The 23,629-nt window shown below is 39.6% G+C and overlaps 1 protein-coding gene and 3 long non-coding RNA genes across 5 annotated transcripts; 3 read left to right on the top strand and 1 right to left on the bottom strand.

Moving 5' to 3' along the window:
* Nucleotides 1-2,333: 2,333 nt before the first annotated feature.
* Nucleotides 2,334-21,169, bottom strand: LOC5505043. Of its 2 annotated transcripts, XM_001625858.3 has the most exons (25): nucleotides 20,966-21,169; nucleotides 20,800-20,842; nucleotides 19,874-19,947; nucleotides 19,651-19,713; nucleotides 17,614-17,664; nucleotides 17,286-17,317; nucleotides 16,864-16,922; nucleotides 13,824-16,347; nucleotides 13,438-13,531; nucleotides 12,969-13,065; nucleotides 12,348-12,457; nucleotides 11,696-11,786; nucleotides 10,733-10,849; nucleotides 10,121-10,208; nucleotides 8,939-9,000; nucleotides 8,423-8,492; nucleotides 8,199-8,238; nucleotides 7,981-8,068; nucleotides 7,568-7,623; nucleotides 6,939-7,045; nucleotides 6,802-6,849; nucleotides 6,368-6,471; nucleotides 5,825-5,925; nucleotides 4,151-4,273; nucleotides 2,334-3,698 (listed from the first exon to the last, which is right to left on the bottom strand). In XM_001625858.3, exons 1-25 carry the CDS (start codon nucleotides 21,004-21,006, stop codon nucleotides 3,590-3,592), a joined length of 4,392 nt encoding a protein of 1,463 aa, XP_001625908.2. In that variant the 5' UTR covers nucleotides 21,007-21,169; the 3' UTR covers nucleotides 2,334-3,589. The 2 variants fall into 2 exon arrangements, with proteins under 2 accessions (XP_001625908.2, XP_032229316.2); XM_032373425.2 differs by lacking the exon at nucleotides 2,334-3,698 and having other exon boundaries at nucleotides 4,213-4,429.
* LOC116612832 lies at nucleotides 3,662-5,796 on the top strand. Its single transcript, XR_004294003.1, has 2 exons — nucleotides 3,662-3,777; nucleotides 4,048-5,796. It is a non-coding gene; the product is annotated as an uncharacterized LOC116612832 (long non-coding RNA).
* LOC116612833 lies at nucleotides 6,383-11,610 on the top strand. Its single transcript, XR_004294004.2, has 2 exons — nucleotides 6,383-6,519; nucleotides 10,247-11,610. It is a non-coding gene; the product is annotated as an uncharacterized LOC116612833 (long non-coding RNA).
* A 52-nt stretch (nucleotides 21,170-21,221) lies between the features above and the next one.
* LOC116612830 lies at nucleotides 21,222-23,272 on the top strand. The gene is made up of 2 exons (XR_004294001.2): nucleotides 21,222-21,388; nucleotides 21,942-23,272. It is a non-coding gene; the product is annotated as an uncharacterized LOC116612830 (long non-coding RNA).
* The last annotated feature ends 357 nt before the right edge of the window (nucleotides 23,273-23,629 follow it).

Below are 23,629 nucleotides of genomic sequence, written 5' to 3'. Positions count from 1 at the left end.
AGCGATAGCTCGCAAACGATATATTTGGCTACAATTTGCGATTAATCCACATTCCATAAGCTTTACTTTTGTTTCTTTAAAATCAGATATTTTTCAAGGACTGATAATAAGAATTCAAGCACTTTCCAAACCTTGAATTTCAAATTTTAAAATTCAAGCATTCAAGCATTTTCAAGGTTTTCAAGGACTTGTACGGACCCTGTGTAATAGCAATTTGTTACCGCTTTTCTGTAGCGATGAATTTCAATTTTTATATTTGACAGTGAGTTTAATTACATATCAATTTTTTTCCTCAAAAGAAGTTTGTTTACTATTAAAATACGCTACGGTCGCGACAGGAATACTTCTGACAGTTTCGCTGATGTCCGTGAGGATTCAGTAAAATCCATTTCGTAACCCCACATGAGGATTTTTATCATCCACAAATACAGTACGATGACCAGTTCCGTATCACTTCATATTAAAATTGCTCTATGATTATTTCTAAGACGACTACAAATTTACTAATGCATATAATATGCACAGAAAAGACTACACATTTTCAAATTTTATTGATTTATATGGTACTTTCTGTTTGCACATAGTGGGAGTAGTTCCGTAGCAGCGGGCATAGTTCCGTATCACTAAAAAATTCTGTCGTCTGGTACGAGTTTTTTTCATTTGAGAATCAATAAAAACATATTTACTGAATAACATATCACATCCCTTCCTTTTTGCTTAAAATTAATGTATAAAAATGATTTTAACTTCGCAATGCAGCAGGTTAACAAACCAACAATCGTCAATAGGCTTTCGCTCGCGTGTCGCTAACAAATCCATATTGCAAGAAAAAAAAAACGGTCTGATAGAATTTTTATGTGGCAAATGCATTTGTCGAAAAGCCAACACGTTTGCCAAATATCGCAATTTGTCCGTGTGGACGAGACACCACATAAAATGTTGCAAATATTTCGAATTTAGCAGACCCCAGTTTCCACCATTTGCGCATCCAACATGGCGGCCACCACGAAAGGATGGACAGATAAACTTGTTTCCTTCTTATTGTTAGAGGAATTGCGAGTTAATGATGACCTAACGATTTAACTATGGTTAATCTTGGCCGTTTTATTTAATCATCCTAGCATATTGATATATCATTCACAGGTACAGTAACTATTTTAATATAGAATAATATTTTATTGAGCGCTAACTAATACCAAGGAGGTTGTCTTTAAAATGAAGTTATTTAGTCAGCCGAATGACTGAAATAAAAGGCCCACATAATAAAAATTAACCGTATAAAATTAAAATTACTGGGATAAAGATCATTAATTGAGAACGGGATAACCAAATCAATCCTTTTCGCGGCTTTATATCTGCAATCAAACCAAAAACACACTATGGGCGAAGGGATACGGAACTAATCCCACGTCCTCCGGGAAGCACGAAAAACTAAAATCAATATAAAACGAAAAAAACGCGCATCTAGTCAGAAAAAAATCTTACACATTAACAGACATTCTTTCTTATAGGAAGTCGTATAAAAATAAGGACATTTTTGTTAAAGGAGTTATTGTTTTCATCTGACTTTTGTGACGCGGATCAGTTCACTGTGCAGTAAACGCCGCTCATTTTAGAAACAATCATTAAAATCGCTTCGCTTGGATGAAATAAGCTGGATTTATATCTTAAAAGTTAATAATTTTGTATCATTTATGCAGTTTTGGATTGTCCAAATCTACAATATTCGAGGCAAAAAGATAAAAACAAATGCTGAGTGATACGGTACTAGGACTGCTACGGAACTGGTTATCGTACTGTACAGAACTTCGAATCAAGACATTTTTTACCAACAATTTTGTGAAAAATTTAGTCTTAATTGATACGCCATTTTCTACTCAAATTAATCGTAGGGATTATTTCTTTCACTTGAATTCTCCACATGCGGTAAGATATATTTTACTAAAATAATTCTCTTGGGTGTGGATAATGAAGGTATTTTGTTCCTTTCGTATTAAGAGAAGATTTGAAAAAAATTGTTCCGTTGTTCGATAAAACAAGTCCCGACATCACGACCCCATTCCAGATGCAAATGACTTTTTCTTTCTCCTCATAAATATTAAAAAAACCATATAATAAACGGCCTCGATCTGTACAAAAGGGCCAAGGGCTGAGATTTCTCAGTACGGACCAAGTAATAGTACCGCACTATTGGTATATTTTTCTTCTAAATAAAAGTGGAAACGAATTTTCGCTACACCGTGCTCGAGGGTCCACCGCATTCAAGAAACTAGAGGAGGAAATACAATAATTTATTGATTGGTAGTAGGCACAAAAAATATGAAATCAGAACATACAATAATGTTATTTTATTTCTTTATGAATATATACAAATACATAAAATTTTACAAGCAAACCACTGCGCACTGTCCCCTGCGCAGCACTGTTCATTCAACATGTCTAGTACAGCCTTACTAAGTTGACCGCTAGACCATATTTGCGAACACGTTGCTTGCAGCATTCACGATGTGCGTACGGCAAAACACGATAACTAGGTTGACTAATATACAATGTGTTTTGCCAAGCAATGCTGGAATTGCTTAAGCCTACTAGGCGATTTAGTACGCTTGTATGCCGTACGCCGGCTGAAAATCACTGAAAGTCTGGCTGCTGCCACGGTGGCGAATCCGCCAATATATAGTTATTTATCCGGCCGATACTGGCGATAACATTTTTTTGAGCCGATTTTATTTGTAGGATGGATTAAATTTCTCCGTGATTCAAGCGGAATTAGTTCGATCTTGAAATTAATATCTCATTTACATCGAAACCAAACCTCACGCAAAAAGGACCAGGGTAATTTAAACTATTCACTGAAAAATGGTTCCACATTGCTGTCACACACCATCGTACCAAACTACATACATTTGCGAAAACATATATTTTATATCCTCCAAGCTCATTTATATTTCCCAGATATGCCAGGGTATGACCATGACAATACGTCCAGGCTCGGGATAGGTTTGGAACTAGTGACCAGGTAAAACGAGGGTCCTCTAAGATCCATTAAGAGTCCCAAAGTCTACGGTCCACAGTTGACAAAACCTTGTACATCCGCCAACTTTTGACGAACGGCGCATTGTGACAATGACCTTCCATCACGAGCAAAGTCACGCTAAGACGCATTAAAGCGTTAAAAATCGACAGCATCCTCTGCCACTTGAATGGGGTTACTAAGAAGTCAGAAACTTTTTAGGACGGGAGAGAAATGATTTACTCAGTAGAAATGTCCCTGAAGGATGCAAGCTGTCTATAAAAAACGTCAAAATCTACCGCGAGATGGACAATGTCTGATACACTTCAGTAGAGGAGAAAGTCTTCAACATGACTATCAAGAAGCAGGTATACCAGTATTAGAGGCAGCTATCAGGTCCAGCAACGGCTTGCTAATCAGCAACGTCGTGGAGACGGTAGGACAATTGGCACAATCGTCTCTTGTGTCTTCTACTTCAACTATTCGGGCAAGGCAGGTTCCTCCAGAGCAGATGGTTGCAAGGTTAACTACCCACCTACCGGAGATGGTGTGGAGGCCGTGAATACACCAATGAAGTTAAGAGGCAGCCTTTCCGCTAAGGAAGGCGTCTGCTGCGTCCACGAGTCGGGTCAGGTAGTGGCCTCCGGAAGAGACTGCTTCTAGAGAATTGTGAACCTCTTGTGGACTGTTTGGTAGAGCACAGGTGATAGCGTCAGATTAACGAAAATGTTTTGACGATGAGAAGAAGGGAAATTATCTCAGAGGTAATAAAATCATTCAGTTTGTAGTTATGACTTACATTGAGGACACAGAAAGCGGGCCATGCTGAACAACTTTGACCAATCGAATTCGGCTTGAACACCGTAATTATTAAAAAAAAGTTTCTGTGTCCACAATGTAAAAGGTTTTTTAGTTATGTACGTTTGGGGGCCTGTTATTTGGCCCGGATAAGACCTATTGAATTAGGGGTCAAATATTATGACTCTTTTATAATATCTCGACGTTTCATTTACTGAATCTTTTTTTTTTTCTAGGAAGACATGGAAAGATTTCTTGGTTGTAACGAGAATATGCATGGTAGCCCCCCAAACACCCATGAAGGTTTGAGGTAGAAATAGTATATGTAAAGAGACTTACTCGAATTTCCCGATTTTTTTAGTGACGTTGAAGACGACAAGATCTGGATAGGAGTTGATGTCAAACGTGAACTGTACAATAAACCTCATGAGCTTTTGAAGACTGAAGAACTCTACGAACAAACTGTGGGTAAAGATAAGATAACAATCATAAGCTCATAACTCCATGAGCTTCTGCACGCTGAAGAACTCTACGAACAAACTGTGGGTAAAGATAAGATAACAATCATAAGCTCATAACTCCATGAGCTTCTGCACACTGAAGAACTCTACGAACAAACTGTGGGGTATATAAAGGATGGGCATAAATTGGCATCAAATAAAGCTAGATTAGCTTCCCGCCAGTTCTAAACTGAGTTATCATTATTTAAATAACAGATTATCTGTACTTTGTGCAAATGAAGATTTGTATATTGATTTTTATTGCGTTGTTACAGTGTAAATAGTTACACTTATTCAATCATTTCATTTTGTCACTACTAGCTATTATTGTTTACGTAGGGTTTTATAGCCTGCGTTATGTGTAAACCTTATCTTAAAGGAGGATCGTCACGTTAACTCGCAAGACGGGAAGCCTGTGTACTATTTCTCAAAATAGCCAATCAGAGACGTCCATTATACGGAGATTGCAAGAGAATCGCGCTAGCTAATCGTACTGTTTGTTATGACTCAAACCCTCTGAAAAACCTCTTATTTCTCGTTTAAATAAGCGTCTATATGTTTTCAAGGCTTGGGTAGGTCCCTGGAAGGCATATCCAAGACTCTGGGGGCAATGTCGTGCTTCGTATTCGATGTTTATTTCGATGTAAATTCCGGAGTTACGCTTCGGAGATTTGCGTGGCTGAACAAATAAATTACACTTCCCTCAAACTAACAAAATATGTCTAACTTTGCTGGCTATTTTTCCAAGGTGGCGACTGTAACTGTATAGGAATAAGCATAGTGCACCAATAGCAAAAATATCCGAGATAAAGAGGATATAAGGGAGAAAGAAAACGCAATACTCGAACGGAGAGAATGACGTCAAGTTGTTTACCTTTGCAAAAAATAAACCTTGCACTAAAAGTCCTACCAATTATATTATTTATGTCAGCATTGAATGTCCGATTACCCTTCTAACAAAGATACTGATTACTCGCTTCGATCCAAATTCGGGCCTGATTTGACTTCCAATAGTGATCGCTGGACCTCCGCTCGCTTGCTAAACTCACGAACGACTCCAAATTTCATCTCACTGATTTTTAAATCAGAAAACGAATATCCTTGAAAATAAAACGCTAGCTAGTAAGAAAAAGACATTGTTCGTAACAGAAACTTGGATTTAGCTTTCGGATAGGCAGTAAAATAAAAATAATTTTGAAGATTTATCAACGGTACTTTTCCCCCTTCTCAGAGATCGATCCGTGCTATCCGTTTCGGAAGGCTAGAGAAGGCGTGACGCTCTTCCTTTAATTGAATTGAATTCAGCAAGAGAAAAAAGAACTAGGCCAAAAACCAAACAAAAACCAAATGGAAAGTAAAAAGGCTCATAGCTCAATCTTACAGCTGCATCTTGCTCCATTGAATATATTTGAATTGGGGAGCAACCAAGTCTATACACCTCTATTATACAAGCCTTCTGTAATTTGGAAGGCGAGATAAGGCTCATGAGAGATAGATAGTAGAAAAGAAATACCTTGTGCCTTGGACATGGACGATGTGTGTGAAGGGCAGAAGGAACACTTCGTCAGCAAGCTTCCTGGCAGTTATCACCGGACCAGAAACATGGTGCAAGACCTGCAACAAAAACGGACACTACTTGGTACAGGGTTGTATTCGACGTGGTCATTATCACTAAGAGTGAGTCCTTATTTTAAAGGAAAAAACAATGAAGCTGCCATACGGAGTGATAATCCAATAGCTGCTATGATGTTGATGATATGATTGTTGAAATGGTGATGATGAAGTGTTAATGCCGATTGTGCAGATGGTGGTGGTGGTGGTGGCGGTGGTGATGAGGGTAGTGGTGATTGTAGTGGTAATGATGATGCTGATGGTTGTTTGTATAGATGACGCGAAAATGACAGGGTGAAAAAATACAAATAAAAAATGCAAAAGGCAATATTTCGGGGGATGCATTTATTCGTTTCCGTATCAGGGCTCTAAACAGGGGAAAATAAGTCCTGAATCGAGGAACACATTTGTTTTCCAGTAGAGTAATGTGTTCAATGCGTCTTACCTTTTCCAGAGAAGACGAGGTTGGGCACATCTTCTGAAGTGTGGTGTCTGCGATACTGTCCTGGATAAGTGCGTGTGCAAGACGTGGACCTGATTTACTTGACTCTGTATACACAAAAAGTGACACAAAAACATTTGGATGTTTGCATAGAGGTAGGGTTTAAGGTAGGTGGGGGGATGGGGGAGTAAAGAAAGTGTTGAGATTTAGTGCCCCGAAATAATGGGGGGGGGGGGGGGGATTAATGGAAATAATGGGTTGGGAACGCTGCAATAAAAGGTCAAGCTTTCCAGGGTCAATCTATTCATTCATCATTCATTACCCAATAAACCTTCAACTTGAGGAACTATACACAATTTGGAAATATTTTTTTATAAGAAGGAACTCAGTTTTACAGATAGCTTAACGGCGGCGGGAGTTCGTAGGACTTAACTAACCTGACAAAGCTGATATCAGTGAAATACTCTGGACATGTCGACTACCGTCTAAAACACAGGATTTCGGTAAGAAACTAGAACTGTTGATGTACAATATAGCCTTACAAAGCAAATAGACTCTAGAACGCTAAAATTACCTGGTAGAGTGTCACCAAATGTTACGTTGAGGTCGAGGGTCGAGTTTAGGAAGGTAAAGCGCGCAAGTCGGGCTGGTTCCCACTCCTCCAACGTCCACTCCGACAGCCTGCAAGAAGTCAGTCAAAAAAAGTAACGCAGATGATGATTCAGGTAACCAGGGACCGAAAATCACTGCAGTTTCATGGGTAGAACTTTTACTTGACACTTGGCGCAAGAAATAAGCAATCAATCAAGGCCATACCAATGGTAAAAAAAACGAGGCCGCCATGGACAATTACACAACGTCACACAAAGGACAAAGAAAATGAAGGGAATAGTTATCACAATAGTTATGTGGGCAAAACGTTTAGTGAGTTCACTTGGCACACGTAAAAGCGATCAATTAAGGTCATACAAATGCCAATAGATCGCAACGGACAATGGCTGGACAACAATCCGTGAGTTCACTAGGTACAAGTTATAAGCAACCAATAATAATCAAGTATAATCAATTAAAACAAATGAATTAGAATCGTTACGGGAATCCCTGGACAAGTCTCTATGGGAATCAGTTTCACTGAATTCACTAGGCGAAGGCTGATAGCAAATGGAAACCAAAAGGGGAAAGAACAAATAATCATTGACATACTCATTTAGTAGTTTGTATTTGTGTTCAAGTTCGTCTGTATTGTCTCCAAACGGCGCCTGAAATATGAAATACCTTGCAATTAGCCAGCATCAACTAGTCACAATATCGTTTTGCCTCGTTTATCTTGACTTGACTATTGTGTTTAACCCAGAGAATATTACTCAAAATACCAACTATAACAATAACATTTATAATACCCTGTCATTGATAAGAAAAGTATTGCGTTTGTTCTTTGTCGTCATTTGGCTGGATAGACTATATTGTGTTCAACCCATAAAAAAACATCACTGAAAATAGCAACTTCTACCATGACAGCTGCTGCTCTTGTTTCTATAATACCCTGTCATTGACAAGAAAGGTATTACGTTTGTTCTTTTGAGTGCGTAAAAGGATGATGCTTTCTGGCTACTCACATTTCCCCCCAGTCTTAACACGAGCTCTTCGCACTCTATCTCTTCCCTCTCGAGACCATTCTTTTCACGGGTAAGGGCTTCTTTTTCACTACAAGATAAAGCATGTAAGGTAGAACGAAAGACGACGTATAGGAATCGAGATATTTACATGAGTGACAACATGTTGAAGATGTTGTGAGTAGCATTTTGCTCTACTAGCTGTTGAGGTCGCGGGTTACCTTGTTAGTTCTTGGCGGTAAGCTTCTCTCTTGCTCAATTCTACAGGAATAGGAGCTTGACTTAATACACAGAAAGAACAACAATTTCCCTCACATTCGCTCAGTGTGCTATACCTCTTACAAATGAGGTTACGTTGTGAGAAGTAACCTGTTGTGCACACTGATGCCTGAACTACAGCAATCTAACTTAAATACTTGCACTGAGCTTATCCATTTAGACTGACCTTCTTCAAGAGCTAACAGTTCAGGCGATTCTTTTCCAAGGTCGTTGGAATCTGCAGAAGATGGATCCACCTTGTGGAAAAAGAAATCAGATCAATTCCCAAAGACCCCCAAAGAAGGGTTAAAACAGGCATCATAGCGAAAAAAAAACCATTACAGGCTTCGTACTATTTGCCCCATTATGAAATGCTTTGTAAAGGTGGCAAGCTACATATATTTTTCTAGAAAAAAAGAAGCAACCAAACAAACACATTTTTAGTCGAAAAGCGCTTAAACCTTTGATACACCACAATACAGAACCGAGCGGTATGCATGTTAAGGGCGTGTTTGGTATTTTAGCAAGAAGTGTGATGAGGATGATATTGGTTATGATGGTGATGATGATGTTCTTGTTGATGTTGTTGTTGATGATGATGATGGTGTTGACAATATGCTTCTACAAGCTTTAGGCATTTGCAGCTTTAAAAGCAAATAACTGATTCCTAAAGTTGGCGGCGTAAAATAAAAATTAATCTTACATTTTCTTCACTGGTGTTTTCCGCATGAATCCTTGCAAGTCCAGCATCAAGTTCTGCCTCAACTGGAAGTGAAGAGATCACACATAAGAAAAATAAATAGCCACAAGTTTCATCTTGGTTTCCCTGCTAGCAGATGCCTCTTTTCTCTGTATTTCGCTGGGCTGGAGTTCGCGAGGAAAAGATACCTCTGCCATGGGTCGCAAGTTCGTTTGATCAAACCGCCGTCCACGATCGTGGACGGGAGATCCAGAGCGCATGCTCCGTTCATTAATTACTGGCCACTATTTGAGCCCACAAACTAGCGCATGCATGAAACGTATATCCGCTGCGGGATAATAAGCCCGCATTCGAAACGGCGTCCTCCGTAGAAATGTCACTCGACGAATTATAAAAGAAGCCATTCGATGCTTTATCTTCATTCAGAATTTTCTCTCTTTTGACTAACGAGTCAATCTTCCGTTTACAGGTTTTGCATATTCTTCTGGAAATAGCTGATCTAAGTTTACCAAAAAGTTTTGTAACATTTTCTTCGAGTCCAACTGTGCGATATTTACATTGAAGAAACTCGCCTGCCCAGATGTCTTGCAATTAATCCCACAAACAAGACAAAACTCATCTTTGCTGTTCAATCTTTTTAGTGACGTTTTAGGTGATTGAAATTGGACAGTTGTTTTCTTTTTTCGAAGAGGAGAACTAACCGGAGTTAGATTCATGATTTCCGACTAAACCCATGCAAAGCATATTAGCATATTGACCGCTTTCGCGCGATGGTACGGGTTTTGGCACGTCGATCGCTTATTAACGCTCACGCATGCGCAACGAAAACAGTTTCGACCCATGGCAGAGGTCTCTTTCCCTCGCGAACGCCAGCCCAGCGAAATACAGAGAAAAGAGGCCTCTGCTAGCAGGGAACGTCTTGGTATGTCAGCTAGCTGCAATAGGAACATGTCAATAAAAAAGAGAATAACTAGAAAGACTACAGCCAAGCTGCAGAATGACTTATCTAGGTTGTGGAAACAAGGAAACATAGTTAGTGGGCATATATATATTCGACAAAACGCGACAATTAACAAAAAACACCATTGTGAAGAAAAGTGGTGCTAGCGCGCAATTTTGTGTTTTAGGGGGATAAAATATATACGTCTCCAGATTACCGCCATCAGGGTTAAGCAAGGCTCTTACCGTCACAGAGCAGCTTAGCGCAGTCATTCGCCACTGAGAGAGTCTCCGACAGGGTTCCCAGATCACTACTTAGCATATTATGATATTCCTATAAAAAATAATAAAATAGTGTTCTTTATATTGCAGCGGGGTATACCATGACAGTCACCTTCAACTACAGGGTGTGTCCAGAGGGGGTCCAAGTCTCATCCTGCTCATGTGTAGAGATGAAAAATAAAGTGGTAAAGTCGAGATTACTACGACTCAGATTGAAGTACAAGGAAGATGGCTGAGTTACGGAATGTATTGGATATTGAAAAAATGGGTCTACTGACCTATTGACCTTGGCTCGGGGATAGCCTTTTAACACACACAGACAAAATTCTGGCATTTTCATCACGGTTTAGAGACCAGTGAATTACTAAGGTATCTTTTTCTATGGATACGCCCTGCAGTTGTCCAGAATCAGCTTCCAGCCAATAGATCTTCATACCACGTTAAAGACACGGATCTTAAGCATGCAAGTTTCTGGTTTAGTTCGGAAACGCGACAATGTTTTTTTTTCCGTTTGGCCGTCGTGGCTGAAGAGCCCAAGAGTAAGATAATTCAACTATTGAGGGGTAAAATGCTAACCTTAAGGCTGTGCGCAACTCGTCTTTTCAGAGTTTTTTTCTTCTCGGACCATTTTTTCTTGGCAAGTTTTTTACATGCGATGTGCAGGTCATTTAGCTGATCGGCCAGATCAGATTGCTACAAGGATATAACACGGAGTATTGTTAGGCATTTTATATGCGACATGTAGATCATTTAACAGATCAGATTGTTTAGATTTATAAAACATACAGTATATCGTAAATGATATTTTTGCACTCAGCTTTAAAAAAGCGCCCCCTCCAATCAAAAAGGTAAGAATAGCAGAACGCGAGATTGTGAGAACATACTGAGCATTAAGTTGTTTTTAATTCCTCACTGTTCTAATATTGAGCTTTAAAACAATATATTTCAGACTTAAGCTAAGGTCTGAATTTTAAATCTAGCGCCCTGCTTTAAATAAGCTCCCCCCCATCGTAGGCTCGGTGGTTTCGGTGCGCCCGCGATCCTTTCCCATTCCACTTACCTCTTGAAAGTCCGTCGGTAAATACGTTACCATAATTATCACAACAAGAGTTTAAAACGGCGGCGGGAGGGTTCGAGAAAATGTTTAACTCAGCGTTAGAAAAGTTCGGTTAAGAAGACTGTAGGCCCCAGCAAAAGCTTGCCGTGAAAGAGCTATTTTCAGGCAGAAAAAAAAAAACGGTCCGCACATCACGCATAATTATCTCAGTTACGATGTGACGTCACGAACATGGTGCCTCGACCGTGCGCCCAGCCGTCAGTGGAGGAGCAAAGCGCGACGAAACCGAGCCTACCCCCATTGCGAACATAGGGATTAGATTAGTGCCAGGGGCGATAAAACAGCAATTACGGTACCAAGAGCTATATGCAGAGTAATATGATTATATGAAGGATGCTAAAAAAAGGTTACGCTAATATTGTTTACACTAAATATTGTTCACGCTAAATGTGTGAAACCATTCCTATATTTACGCACAGTACCTCAAAGTCACCAGCAGCTCCTGCGATCTGTAAGATGCCAGAGTCAGATGCATCAAGCTGCTGTACTACGAACTCTGATGCTGCTCTTAACCTAGAATACAATAACACAGGTAGCTCAGCACGGCGCATAGCCAGCGTTCAGTTGCAGAGTACGATTTGCGCAGTTAAAGACATACCAATGGTAACCTCTCAATTCGTGTCGCGTAACCTAGCAAATGGAGAAAAATTTATAGCTTTCCCAGATAAAAAAAAAAGCTTTTTCATTTTAATAGTCTGTTATCTTCATATAAACTCCGGTAATTTAGAAATCATATTAGAATCGAATCCTGGCATGGCCAACAGCAAATTTCAGATTTTGTCAAGCTCTTTCCATTGATTCCCAACTCATATACATTAACGTGTTGTTCTCCTTACTCTGTGATTTCCCTTGTCACATAAAATAAGGCTCTGCTCTACTCACCCTGTCAATTCCCTTGTCACAAACATTAACGTATTGCTTTACTTTCTCTGTCAATTCCCTCGTCACACATAGTAAGCCTTTTCTCTACTTACCCTGTCAATTCGTTCTCCCCCTCGTCACACACAGTAACGTGTTGCTATACTTATTTTGCTAATTCCTTCGTCACACACATTAAAGTACTGCTCTACTTACTCTGTTAATTCCTTCTCCACTTCGTCACACACAGTAAGGTATTGCTCAGCTTTGGGCTTTATGATGTATGACATACAAATGGCTTCACTAATGGTCTTGGGTTTCTCCATCTGGGGTTGAGAAAAAATGAGTAGTGCAGCTATTGCTGTACGTTGTTCCAGCGATGTTGCTATTGTTCCTGTTTCTGCTTCGATTTTTAAGGTTTTCTCATTATACAACCTGTGTTGGTACCCCGAAAGAATGCAGACTTGCCACAAGTACAGTATCTTAACCGATTCTGTTCTCTTTCAACTTTTCATTGCATTTGTTGCCCCTCTAAAGTACCCGAAAAGCATATGAAAGGACATTTGACTGTTGTGTTTACATTCGTTGGATAGGGATCTAACAGAAAGTAAAAATCTTACTTCATCCGTAAAACAGTAATGTCAAAACCCTCGCATCGGAATTTCGTGAGAAACTCCGAGATCCATAAAAATCAGTACGAAGTGAAGTGAATACTGTGTGAGTATGTAAAGTATGTGTTACAAGAAAGGTTAACTAAAAAAGATATGAGAAAAAAGAACGTGGTAAAGATGTGCCTTTACCACAGAATGTTGCTATTCTACTTGTTGTTTACTGTACCTTTTCAAGGAAGGCCACGGTGCTTCGTCTGGATGTCACTCTGGTGTCAAAGAAAATCCCAGACATGGATAGCAGTTCAGCTACCTTGATCTGCTTCCTGGAAAAGAATCAAGAAAAAAATCGAGAAACGATCTAAATAATCTCAATGATTTTGAAAAGTTTCTGAGAAAAAATAAAAAGATACACTATAGCAAATAAGTATAACTATAATTTGCCAATTTAAAAAAAATAAGACGGGTATGCATATAGAGTAGAAATTTGAACAATGGAAAACCTTCAAGAAAATGTGCATTAGAGAATTCAAAATAATTTTTGGCTTTCTCCCCCTGGCGCAAATTTGTTTAAACCAATTTGATGTAAAACAAATAGATACTCCGTTGGAAGTAAAAAGATGAAGTGTATTGAAACTAAATCGTTTCAAGACTATACCGTATATACATCCCCTTTGGGTGACTCCATAAATACTTACTTTTTGCTTGATGGTGTGCGCCCTGGACTCTCCTCACATATGGTAGATAGATTGCGTTTCAGACAAGAACTTCGTGAAGGTCCAACAGGAGAATCTGACATAACGAAAGCTTCCAAATTATCTTTACAACCACATATATTTTTGCAGTTGATTCAGAAAACCTAAATGACTTTATTTTCTAATACAATGGATCTTGATATGACAAATCAAGATGACAAATTAAATAAAAACATCGTACGTATCATTGTGTTGCTTCTAATGCTTTTAAGTCCCACTCCATCGCCTTTTCTAAGAACTTTCGGATTTATGGGGTTATCGTTATATAGTAATTGGGTCTTCAGTGATTATTAGTAAGAAATAGATAGACATTCACGAAGAGCTCCTACCTTGTATAATGGAAACGGCTGGGGAAATTCCACTGCCAGTTGCAGCAGCTGCATCAGGAGGCGCAGTGATGGGAAGAGGATCAGACTCATTCACAGGGCTTGAAGAGGGAGCAACATTAACACCTGGTTCAATCACAGAGCCGGGGGATACGGCAGTGGTCTCTGCAACAGGCTTGGCTGGAGTCAGGTCATCATCGCCCTCAGATAGCAAGCATTCTTGAGGAAATTCCTCTTTATTCAAATCATATGTGTCATTCCTGATATGATTGGTGTTATCGGTAAACTCCAACGACTGTGGCTCGACAGTTGACTGTGCAGGTTCAAGATCTACCTGGGTTTCCTCAGCTTTAGTTATATCGTCATTGACTTCTGCAAGTTTTTGTTTCTTTGATGAGAACGTACCAAGAAGATTGAAGGCAGAACTTGTAGCGAAGCTGGTGCAAGTGATTGGAGCCTTCTGTAGGAACTTTCCAGTCATAGAAGAAGGGGCAGGAGCAAGTGCTGTTTGACACAGCCATTGCTGAATCTGACTGCTCTTTGTATCCCTATTCTTTATAGCTTCTGGTGGTTTATCATCGATGTTTCTCTCTTGACTAGGGATCTCTGTGTCCTCTAGTGTTCTTTTTCTTGAAGGAAGGGGGACCGGAGAACCAGGTGCTGAATCCGAATCATTCTGCATGTTCTGGGTTGTTGGCAGACTTACAGAGGGTTGGGAAGCTGTCTGGCTTTGATAATGCGACATTGATAATCTTGGGGTAGCCTTGGATGTCATTTGGTTTAAAGCATCAAATGTACTGTTCAGCTCTCTTTCCATGTAGTGTGACTTTGATAAGCTTGATGCAGCCTTGGATGTCATTTGGCTTGAATCATCAAATGTGCTGTCCAGCTCTCTTTCCATGTAGTGTGCCTTTGATAAGTTTTGTGCAGCCTTGGTTGTCATTTGGCTTGATGCATCAAAGGTACTATTCAGCTCTCTTTCCATGTAGTGTGACTTTGATAAGCTTGAATTAGGTAAGAGTGCCCTCTGGCTTGAGGGGTTGAAAGATGCATCCAAGTCATTTTTCATAAACTGGGTTTTTGAGAAGCGTTCAGGTGGCAGAGACGTTGTCTGACCCGGAAGAGGTGCTGTCTGACTCAGCCATTCTCTACTTTTAGGCTCCAAGTCAGTGAAGGAAGTATCACCGTCATAATTTGAAGCCATCATGGTTCTGCTTCTATTGATGCCAAGGTCAGTTGCATTTGAGTAATTGAAGCGTGGCCCACTTTCCAGTTCTCCAACTGTCATTGGGCTCTCTGCCTTACCATCTTCACCCCTCTCGTCGTCACTTCCTTTGAGAAATGCTCCCTCGCAGACGGTCAGGTCAAAATGAGAAGGATTATTCAGACTTGGCGAAGACTCATCTTCAGCATCGAGTGGAAGCAGGCCTTTGCCAGTGCAAATGGTCAAGTCCACATCCTCTGATTGCACCATCTCACCTTCTTCACCATCACCAACAAGCAACCCTTTCCCTGCACACACAGTCAGGTCCACATCTAGCACGGACTGCTCCTGCTCTTCCCAGCTGAGCTTGTCACCTTTAAAGATGTTTTTCTGTGTATTATAGGAAACATCTTTCCGTGCTTGATGCTGATTGCTAGTAGGTTGTGTATTGTAGATTGAATTTTGAAAGGAGGTTGGATTGATAGTCTCTGTTGCAATTGGGCCATTATAGCACTGAGTCACATCAACATCTGCTGGCACCAGAATGCTTTTCCTTGCTTTCTTTTTTTCGGGGACAGTGAGGTTAATTCCCCCATGACATTCTGTCATTTCAATACCCCTATTGTCATCTTTACATGGACTTGGTGACACCCCATTATAGCAACTCTGATTGCCCCATGCCTGCGCCTTTCCCACGACAGGGTCTTCTGTTGACTGTGAAGAGTGTGAATGGTAATTCTGCTCTGTGATTATTGGTGCACTAAAGCATTGTGTCACATCCAGATCAGACGGCTGCACGATACTTCTGCGTTTCTTTTGCACTGCTGTTGTCATCAGTTTGCCATGGCATTCAGTCATCTCAATGCTTCCCCCCTCATCTTCTCGCTCTATGGAATGAGGATGATGGCTCTCCCTAGTGATTATTGGTGCACTAAAGCATTGTGTCACATCCAGATCAGACGGTTGCACGATACTTCTACGCTTCTTTTGCACTGCTATTGTCAGTAAGTTCCCATGGCATTCAGTCATTTCAACACAACCCTCCTCGTTGTCTGTTTCATTCCATTGACTTCCAGTGAAGGACTTCTGAGCTACATTTTCCTGATTGCTGGATAGGGACTTCAAGAAGCTTGCAGGGTTGACGCTGACAAATCCTTTGCCATGGCATGTTAGATCAATGGTGTCTGCATCAATAACAGTTTGGCTGAGTGGGTTGGGGGGACCATCGAATTGGTGTTTCGTAGCTGAGAGTTGCCCGCCATCACTGAAAGGTTGGCATAGGGTGAATTCCATGCATCCGTCTGGCTCATTCAGTGTAGTATTCTGGAGAAACATTCAAAGAAAATCAGTATGCCTTTGTTAGTGCAGTAAAATTACGTAAATAAGAGAAAAGGTTTCACACTTTACCAGAAAGGTTGATACAATATCTGGATTGATTTTAAGTTTGACAACAAAAATACAGTACAGGTTATTTATTATATATTTTGGATTTTGTTTTTTTCTTCAGAACTGTAACTCAAACCCAGGAGGGATGGGGTGCTATCACAAGAAGAAGAATATGGAATTCGTTCTCATTATAGGCACTATGATTCATGCAACCCTGGGGGTATTGATCAAACCTAGGTACCATCTTACTAAGGGGGGTTAGAAGGCATCCTCCCTCAAAAGTAAAACTTTCGATTTTGCTCTTTCAGGGACCCATATTTCTACATTCCCAGTAGTGATTTTTCTTTCAAATGGGTGCAAATATCCCCCCCCCCCCCCCCTCTTATATCCACCAGTCCCTACCTTACTAACTTGACACAAATATTGTGACAATTATTGATAATAGACACAAACCTGGTTTGCAAATTGCTGCTCCCTGGACTGGATATTCCCACTAAGCAAAGATTCTAGACCTGAAGATTTAAAAGTATATATGGTGCATTGCAACACTGTTTTTACTAACATCACATTGTGTTTCTAATGAAGATGACTAAAGGGTTTGGATTTTACCTTGGTCCCCTGAGGGTTGATTTTACAGCAAACAGAGGTCAGACCATTGATTATATACTTGGCAAAACATACCCTACTACATGGACTGTACATAATTTTTATGGCAGTTTTAAAAAATGAGTTGCTTTTCTTATTTCTACTTATAAATATTTTCTTGATTCTTAGCTTGGATTTCTATATGTAACCAGCCTTCTATGATACAAAGTTGCTTATAGTTGAAACTGGTTGACCACAGTAATTTTGTTTCAGCTGCATTCACAAAATACCTTTTATATCAGTAGTTGGTGGCCTGTATTCACTGAAATAAAAAGTTGCATACCGATTATGACACATTTGGCACTGTTTTATTAATAGTGGCAACAGTTTGAACACAAATTAAAAAAAGCAAATAATTTGCCTAAGGCATCAAATTAAAACCCCAGACAAGACCAGAAATACAAAGAAGTTGCTGGAGTATATTTCCTGCAATTGCAGGCTCCAATTAATACAGACAATGAATTGCTGTGCCAAAACTGGAATTGACTGTACATAATTTGGCCATTAAAAGAATAAGAGAGAGTGTCTGTAAGTAGGTTTTACATGTGATATGCTCACCTGTGAAGCATTGGCATGAAGTGATGGTCATCATAGTCCTTACAGAACTCCCTGATAACCACAAAAGTACAGCTTTAGATCAATGGAAATTTAACAGCCAACATGAGAACAGTCTACAGTTAGTCTATTGAATACTGTGGTAAATATGGGAAACCCTGTTCATTGCATCCATGAAGGAAATAAAAACAGTTTGAGTAAGTGGAAGTTATCAGAGTTAAAAACAAAGCCATGCTATAACAAAGATTAGAGACAAGCCTGCAACATCATCACAGCTTTCATACAGCATTCCCTGTACTGTTTAAGACATCCATGGAATTTTTGGTTATATTTAAGTGATTTAAAGCAATATAGAGGCAGTTTTGTGTTTCAGGGGATTCACTAACTAACACTTAGAAAATGATCACTGCCACTCAACCAATCAGTGCCCTCCATTTCAACCCCCTAAATCTCATAGTAATTAAGGTGCCAAGAAGCGAGGGCATTGAACAATAGGGAATTAGTGGGAAATGTAGTTAGTAATTAGTGGTTATCTACTTAGTATCTGATTAGTATTCCCTAAGTTGCAACCTTGTTTTAATTGTTTTCCTTGAGTAAAACAATGAAAACAAGGTTGCAACTTAGGGAATACTAATCACTAAGAAGATGACTACTAATATATTACTAACTACAAACCTCAATAAAATGTCCCTGTTATTCAAAATTCTCAACTGCTTCACATCATAGAGAAAAAAAGAAAGCAAAAAGAATGTAAACACATTGACCCCTCAACCGGCTTTGGGAAGTACCGACAACACAAAAAATTCATAAATGCAAACTAAACACAACAAGATAAAGATACCCAGGCATCAGTCTAAGGGATAAATGGTCTTGAAGATATGCATCCAACCAAGGCAACTACTCTTAAGCCAAATAATAGCACAGGTTCTTTGACAAATTTCAAATCGAACAAGGAAAGAAAAGCAGAATCACCCCTCTCAATAAAACCCTCAAAATACAACACAAGGGAGAGAGATCAGCAAACACAGCTCAAGACACAAATAGATACCTTTATTCTGATCCTCCAGTTAATTTCCATGGCCTCAAAACACAATGAACACTCCTTGAAGGCTTGTAAAACCACGAAGATGTCTTTACATATTGCAAAGCATTCTGGGAGATCCAGGGGCAAATCCACGAGGGGAGGGCCAGTCAACACTCCTCTTCCCAAAGTCAGATGGTCTTTTTACCCCGAAGCCAAACAAATCAATTCCAGGTCATACAGACCCAGAATAGCAGTGTAAACAATTTTGGAATCAATTTGGTTTCAGAAAAGACAGCATTTAGGAGAGTTGTGGTGATTCATTAGAAAATTATTTTCTCATCCAGGCAAAGCCAAACAAGAAAAAATTATCATGAATCCACCTTTGCTTGCAAATATCCATAAGCAAAGCACTCAATTATGCCCCAAAAGACTTCATGATGTCCTGAGACACTCTCCTAATATGCTCATAGCTGTATTTTTGATGAAAAATACAAGCAACCATCAACTTGTGCTGGCTTCAGCACAACGACGAGGGATTAAAAGTGGGGACCGCAAAGCACTGTTGGAAAGCTTGGATACCGCTGACTAGGTGCAGCTGTGTTTGACTTTGATGGGCTGTATAAAACTCAGAATAGGGGGGAGGTATCTGTTTTCAGTCTGTTTTTTGTAAATTCAGCTCAAAAATAGCCAGGAGTCAATGGGTCAATTGTGTTTACTAATATCAAAGTTAGTCACAAATATATCAACGTAGCTTAGCAAAGGAAGCAAAGACATAGCACCTGAAGACCTCGGTTTATCCTTTTCTTCTCATGTCTGCAGACCTTACTTCTTCATGTTTTTGATGGGGGATTCGTCCCCGCTTTCCCCTTGCTTACATTTTTTAGCCTAATGGTTAAAACCGCACCCTTTTTTTCCTGGGACAGAAAATCAAGTGCTCTTGCTTTAAGTCATGCAGCGATGACTAGAATTCCAACATCCCATAGAACACTCGGGTCCATTATCTAACCCTTACTTACTTGACTTCATTTTTGGGGGCAAAACTGACTCTTCTTCCAGACGATCTCTTGGACTTCCTGTCACTAAGAGAAAAATAAGAATATTATACAGGCAGTACAGCACATCTTTGAGTGTTCAAAAGATCTCAAGATTATCAAATAAAGGGTTACACCCTCCCCTCCACTTCAATATCCGCCTATCACATCAAGCAGTTCCAAAACAAATGCACAGTTCCAAGCTTACCCCTTTTCTGATACTGCATTGAGATCAATATCCTCAAGAACTCCCTTTATAGGTGATTGAGAAGTCTTCAAGATCTGGATTGGTTAAATCTTAGATTAATAACATGGGAAAAGCAATATTGTAAACAAATGGTTAAAGTTTGGTCAAGGGAAGAAACTACAGTATACAATATGCTTGAACATAAAAACTAATTCTTTAATTTTCCATATTACACCAGAGGGTTAATTAAGCCATACTGTATTTTTCAGCGAAGGTTGCTCCAGTAAAATGCTAGGGACCTAATGAAATGTCAACAACATTGAGAAAGGTGTGTGCACTCACAAATTGTTCAAAAGATTTTTTTTCATCGACTACAGCAAAACCAGAACAGGCTTTCCCTATCTTTATGCTGTCACAGACATCAATGGTCTTTATGGAATATGCATGTCGTTTTTAAATCCAATTTTGTTGCATAAGGTCCATATTACTGTACAAGGAGCCCACATACAAGGGGCCTCATTGTTATACACCTAGAGATTTGGAAATACAGCTAAGATTTTAAAACTGCAACTGAATTGAGGTATCTGTTTAAATTTGACAGGATATCATGTCAAATTCCAAGGATAATAATTTCCAGCTACTGATTCTTGCATTTGACAAGCATTTTTTTAGGGAATGATCAACCTCAATTCAACTTTATCAACCAGTGAACGAACGCTGGTCTTAGAGGGGACTCTCTTTCTAGATTTTTAAAAGGTGTAAAAGGGCAAATAGCATTAGAAATTGCAATCAACTTCGAATATAGAAGATAGCGTCCTTTCACTGTTATTCCGTTCTGCTAGGTAACAGAATAAAAACGCCAACGACAAAACCTTTTCATCTCTCAAATCAACAGACAAAACGGAGGCTTTCCTATTGTAGTCGGTCAGTTAGTTTACTGTACTTACCGACGAACGCCGACTGGATTTCTTCTTTCCACCGGTTACGATCCTATCACACGAAGAAAAAATTAAGGTCTAGAAGCGTTTCATCTTATTATAAGTAGTAAGAAATTGTTGGCTTGAGATGGTGTGAACTGCTCTGCGTTGTTTGTTTGGCTGGTCGTACACTCACCTATTTTCGACATCCATACTCGGAATTTCGCCCACTTCCATGATGGATTCACCAGATCAGTAATAAGGGCACTAAATATTCTTCTTCATTACAATATTTCCCGATATTCGCTCGTTTAGGTAGTCTACAGATAAAAACAAGGGAGCAATTCGGAAGACGCGAAGCCGTTGAAATCAAATTTCCGCGCCAAGTGAAAAACAAAAGTACTCCTGCGCATGCCCACAATTCAGCGGTCTACTCGCCGGCTCATGTTTCATAAATTGACAGAGCTTTCGCTACCTATGGTAGCAAAATGAATGTCTTCGAAATTTTCCAATAGGGGTAATGATGAGTAAATCCGAGACCCGCGTTTCGGAATCCGAGCCCAAGACTTTTGTCAAATTCCAGAATCCATACCCGTGCTAGGCAACACAAGCTCACTGTGTACGTATGAATAGATTATTACATAGTGGTTTACGCTACCGTGTGTCTCATGGTTTACAGTAAACATATGGGATCGATATAAGCCGTTCCTCGTATAACTCTCAAAAATATTCTGATATTTTTTATAAGGACCTTTTTTATAATAACGTCCAGCCTGAGATTTCACCAAATTTCAAGAAAATGCTAAGAACATGCCAAGGTAATATAGCAGAAAAAAGTTTTATTTTTAGTCCTGATGCGTTCTAAAATTTAAATTTTGCTCATAGTAACAACCTTATTTTTCCTATTGATCAATAGTGTAGTTATCATTGCAGTAAAGGCAGTGCCTAAATCTATATATTATTCTGATATACACTAAAATTTAAGAATATCGGAATATTCAGGCTTAAAATGTCCCAAGAATAAGAACGGCCCAACGTCAACTGAAAATTAGACGTTTTTCTAAAAAAAGTGTATTTGTATACGTTGTTCTGTTTCCCCTTAGGAAACAACTGAGATTGGTGTTGGGTGAGGGAAAAGGAAAACAAACGCGCCAGCGTTCTTTTCTTTCCAGATTGAGAACTGGACAGGACAAGAAAACCCGGCACCTTCCCCACTTCTCTTTAGAACCCTAATAATGACGGACGCATTTCGAGAGACCAAAGCGATATTATTCGACGAGAGAAAGATGTTGAAAACTTCACCACAAAAATCAAGCAAGAAGATTACTATTTTATGGAAAGAACCTGGGGCAGGTTCCTGAAAGGCCAAATAACTTGAACCTAAATCAGCGCCAGTCCCAGGTGCAAATTCGCTAAATTTCTATGGATAACTCACCCTTCTGGAAAGCCAAGTAATCCCCCGATTTATTAATCCTGGATTGAGCGGGTAAAAAACTGGTTTGACGAGTAAAATTCACACAGGGCGCAACTCAAATTTACCTTGATGGTTTTATATTCATAAAGAAGCCCCAAAATCACCTCTACATCGCCTGTAATCACCTCAATTTCATTGCCAAAAATGTCATTTGCAAGTCAATGTGCTGCGTGAGGTGCTGGCGCATGTTTGCACGGGGCTTTAGAGCACAATTCCAAGTAAAGGGTTAAGGGCAAAAAGCGCTCCTCGGATAATGGTAAGTAGGGTTGCCGAAGATGTTTATCCGGAAGTTTCCGACGGAATGTTTGGGTATGCGTTTTCGTTGCACAAAATTATAATTAATTTAAATAACATAATTAATTCGGTAACGGCAGAGAGAATGCACATAGCGTAAAAAGGATGACTTCCACGGAGAGGGAGGGGGGAAGGGAGCTGAAACCACCTACTCCCCTTTGGTAAGATCTTCTAGACACGAATTTGCAAATATCTGTTCCGCAGATGTTAGACCCCTCGAGTTGCTAGGAAAACAATTGTCCCGAATGGTTCTGCTGGCAAATTTTGTGGAGTCGAAATAGTTGTGCTGGGTCAATATTTTTGGGGGGCGCTGTAGAGGATGCTTGGGAAAAAAACTCGTTCCGACTGGTTATACGGGCAATTATTTATTATTCAGCAAATTCCAGCAATGGTATAATACTGAGAAATCCGAATCTGGCTTCTGCCGTTCGGCAGATTTGATTATTTTGTAAACATGCTTGCATGTGAAGCAGCAGCTTATGAACTATCAGAATATATCAGTTTTTTAGCCTTCATTTATTTGCTTACTAACTAGGGACGAGGGTTACAGCTCACAATCTTTATTGATATAGGTAAACAATAAAAAGATGTGACAAACTACCAGCAATCCGGGTAGATTGCATGATATATAATTTTCATTTAAATAAAATCATTCAATATATAGTGCATTATAAAGTGCATAATATTGTTATAATATGATTACTATTAACAAATAATAAAACAAAATGAGCTGTACATGTTACATAGCGTGGCAGGCGGGACCCCTGTGGGGGGTAGGGTTGGGTTTCTGACCCTCCCTCAAGGGAATGAAATCGTGTTTTGTTCGTTTACAATAAATCTTAAAGCTAAAATTAGATAGATTGGTAAAAAAATGCTGCAAATATTTGCAAGGGGCTGTTAATAAACTCTAACCTACCAATGCCTTGCTTTCGCGTTAAAATAAAATCATCTTGAAAACAGCCCATATTCTTGTTAAGGGAGTGGGTCAAAAAATGTCGCTGGGTATTTTCCACGCTTATTTCGGTGTATGTCTAGCCTACCTGTAGGCTTTGAAAGTTTTTCCGGCACGAAAACCCCGTAAACACGGAGCTT

This window comes from Nematostella vectensis, chromosome 7, assembly GCF_932526225.1.
Source record: "Nematostella vectensis chromosome 7, jaNemVect1.1, whole genome shotgun sequence".
NCBI classification, from domain to species: Eukaryota; Metazoa; Cnidaria; class Anthozoa; order Actiniaria; family Edwardsiidae; genus Nematostella; species Nematostella vectensis.
The sequence above is the reverse complement of the archived record's forward strand: the minus strand, read 5'-3'. Positions and strand labels throughout refer to the sequence as shown.

What these genes read in the sequence shown, in the direction of transcription:
- LOC5505043 (XM_001625858.3), bottom strand. Translation starts at nt 21,006, where the DNA reads ATGGAAGTGGGCGAAATTCCGAGTATGGATGTCGAAAATAG. An exon ending in GCCCCCAAAAATGAAGTCAA is followed by an intron (nt 17,665 to 19,650) that starts GTAAGTAAGGGT and finishes TGTGGTTATCAG; the next exon opens with GGAGTTCTGTAAGGACTATG. An exon ending in AAATACAAACTACTAAATGA is followed by an intron (nt 7,046 to 7,567) that starts GTATGTCAATGA and finishes GACTTCTTGCAG; the next exon opens with GCTGTCGGAGTGGACGTTGG.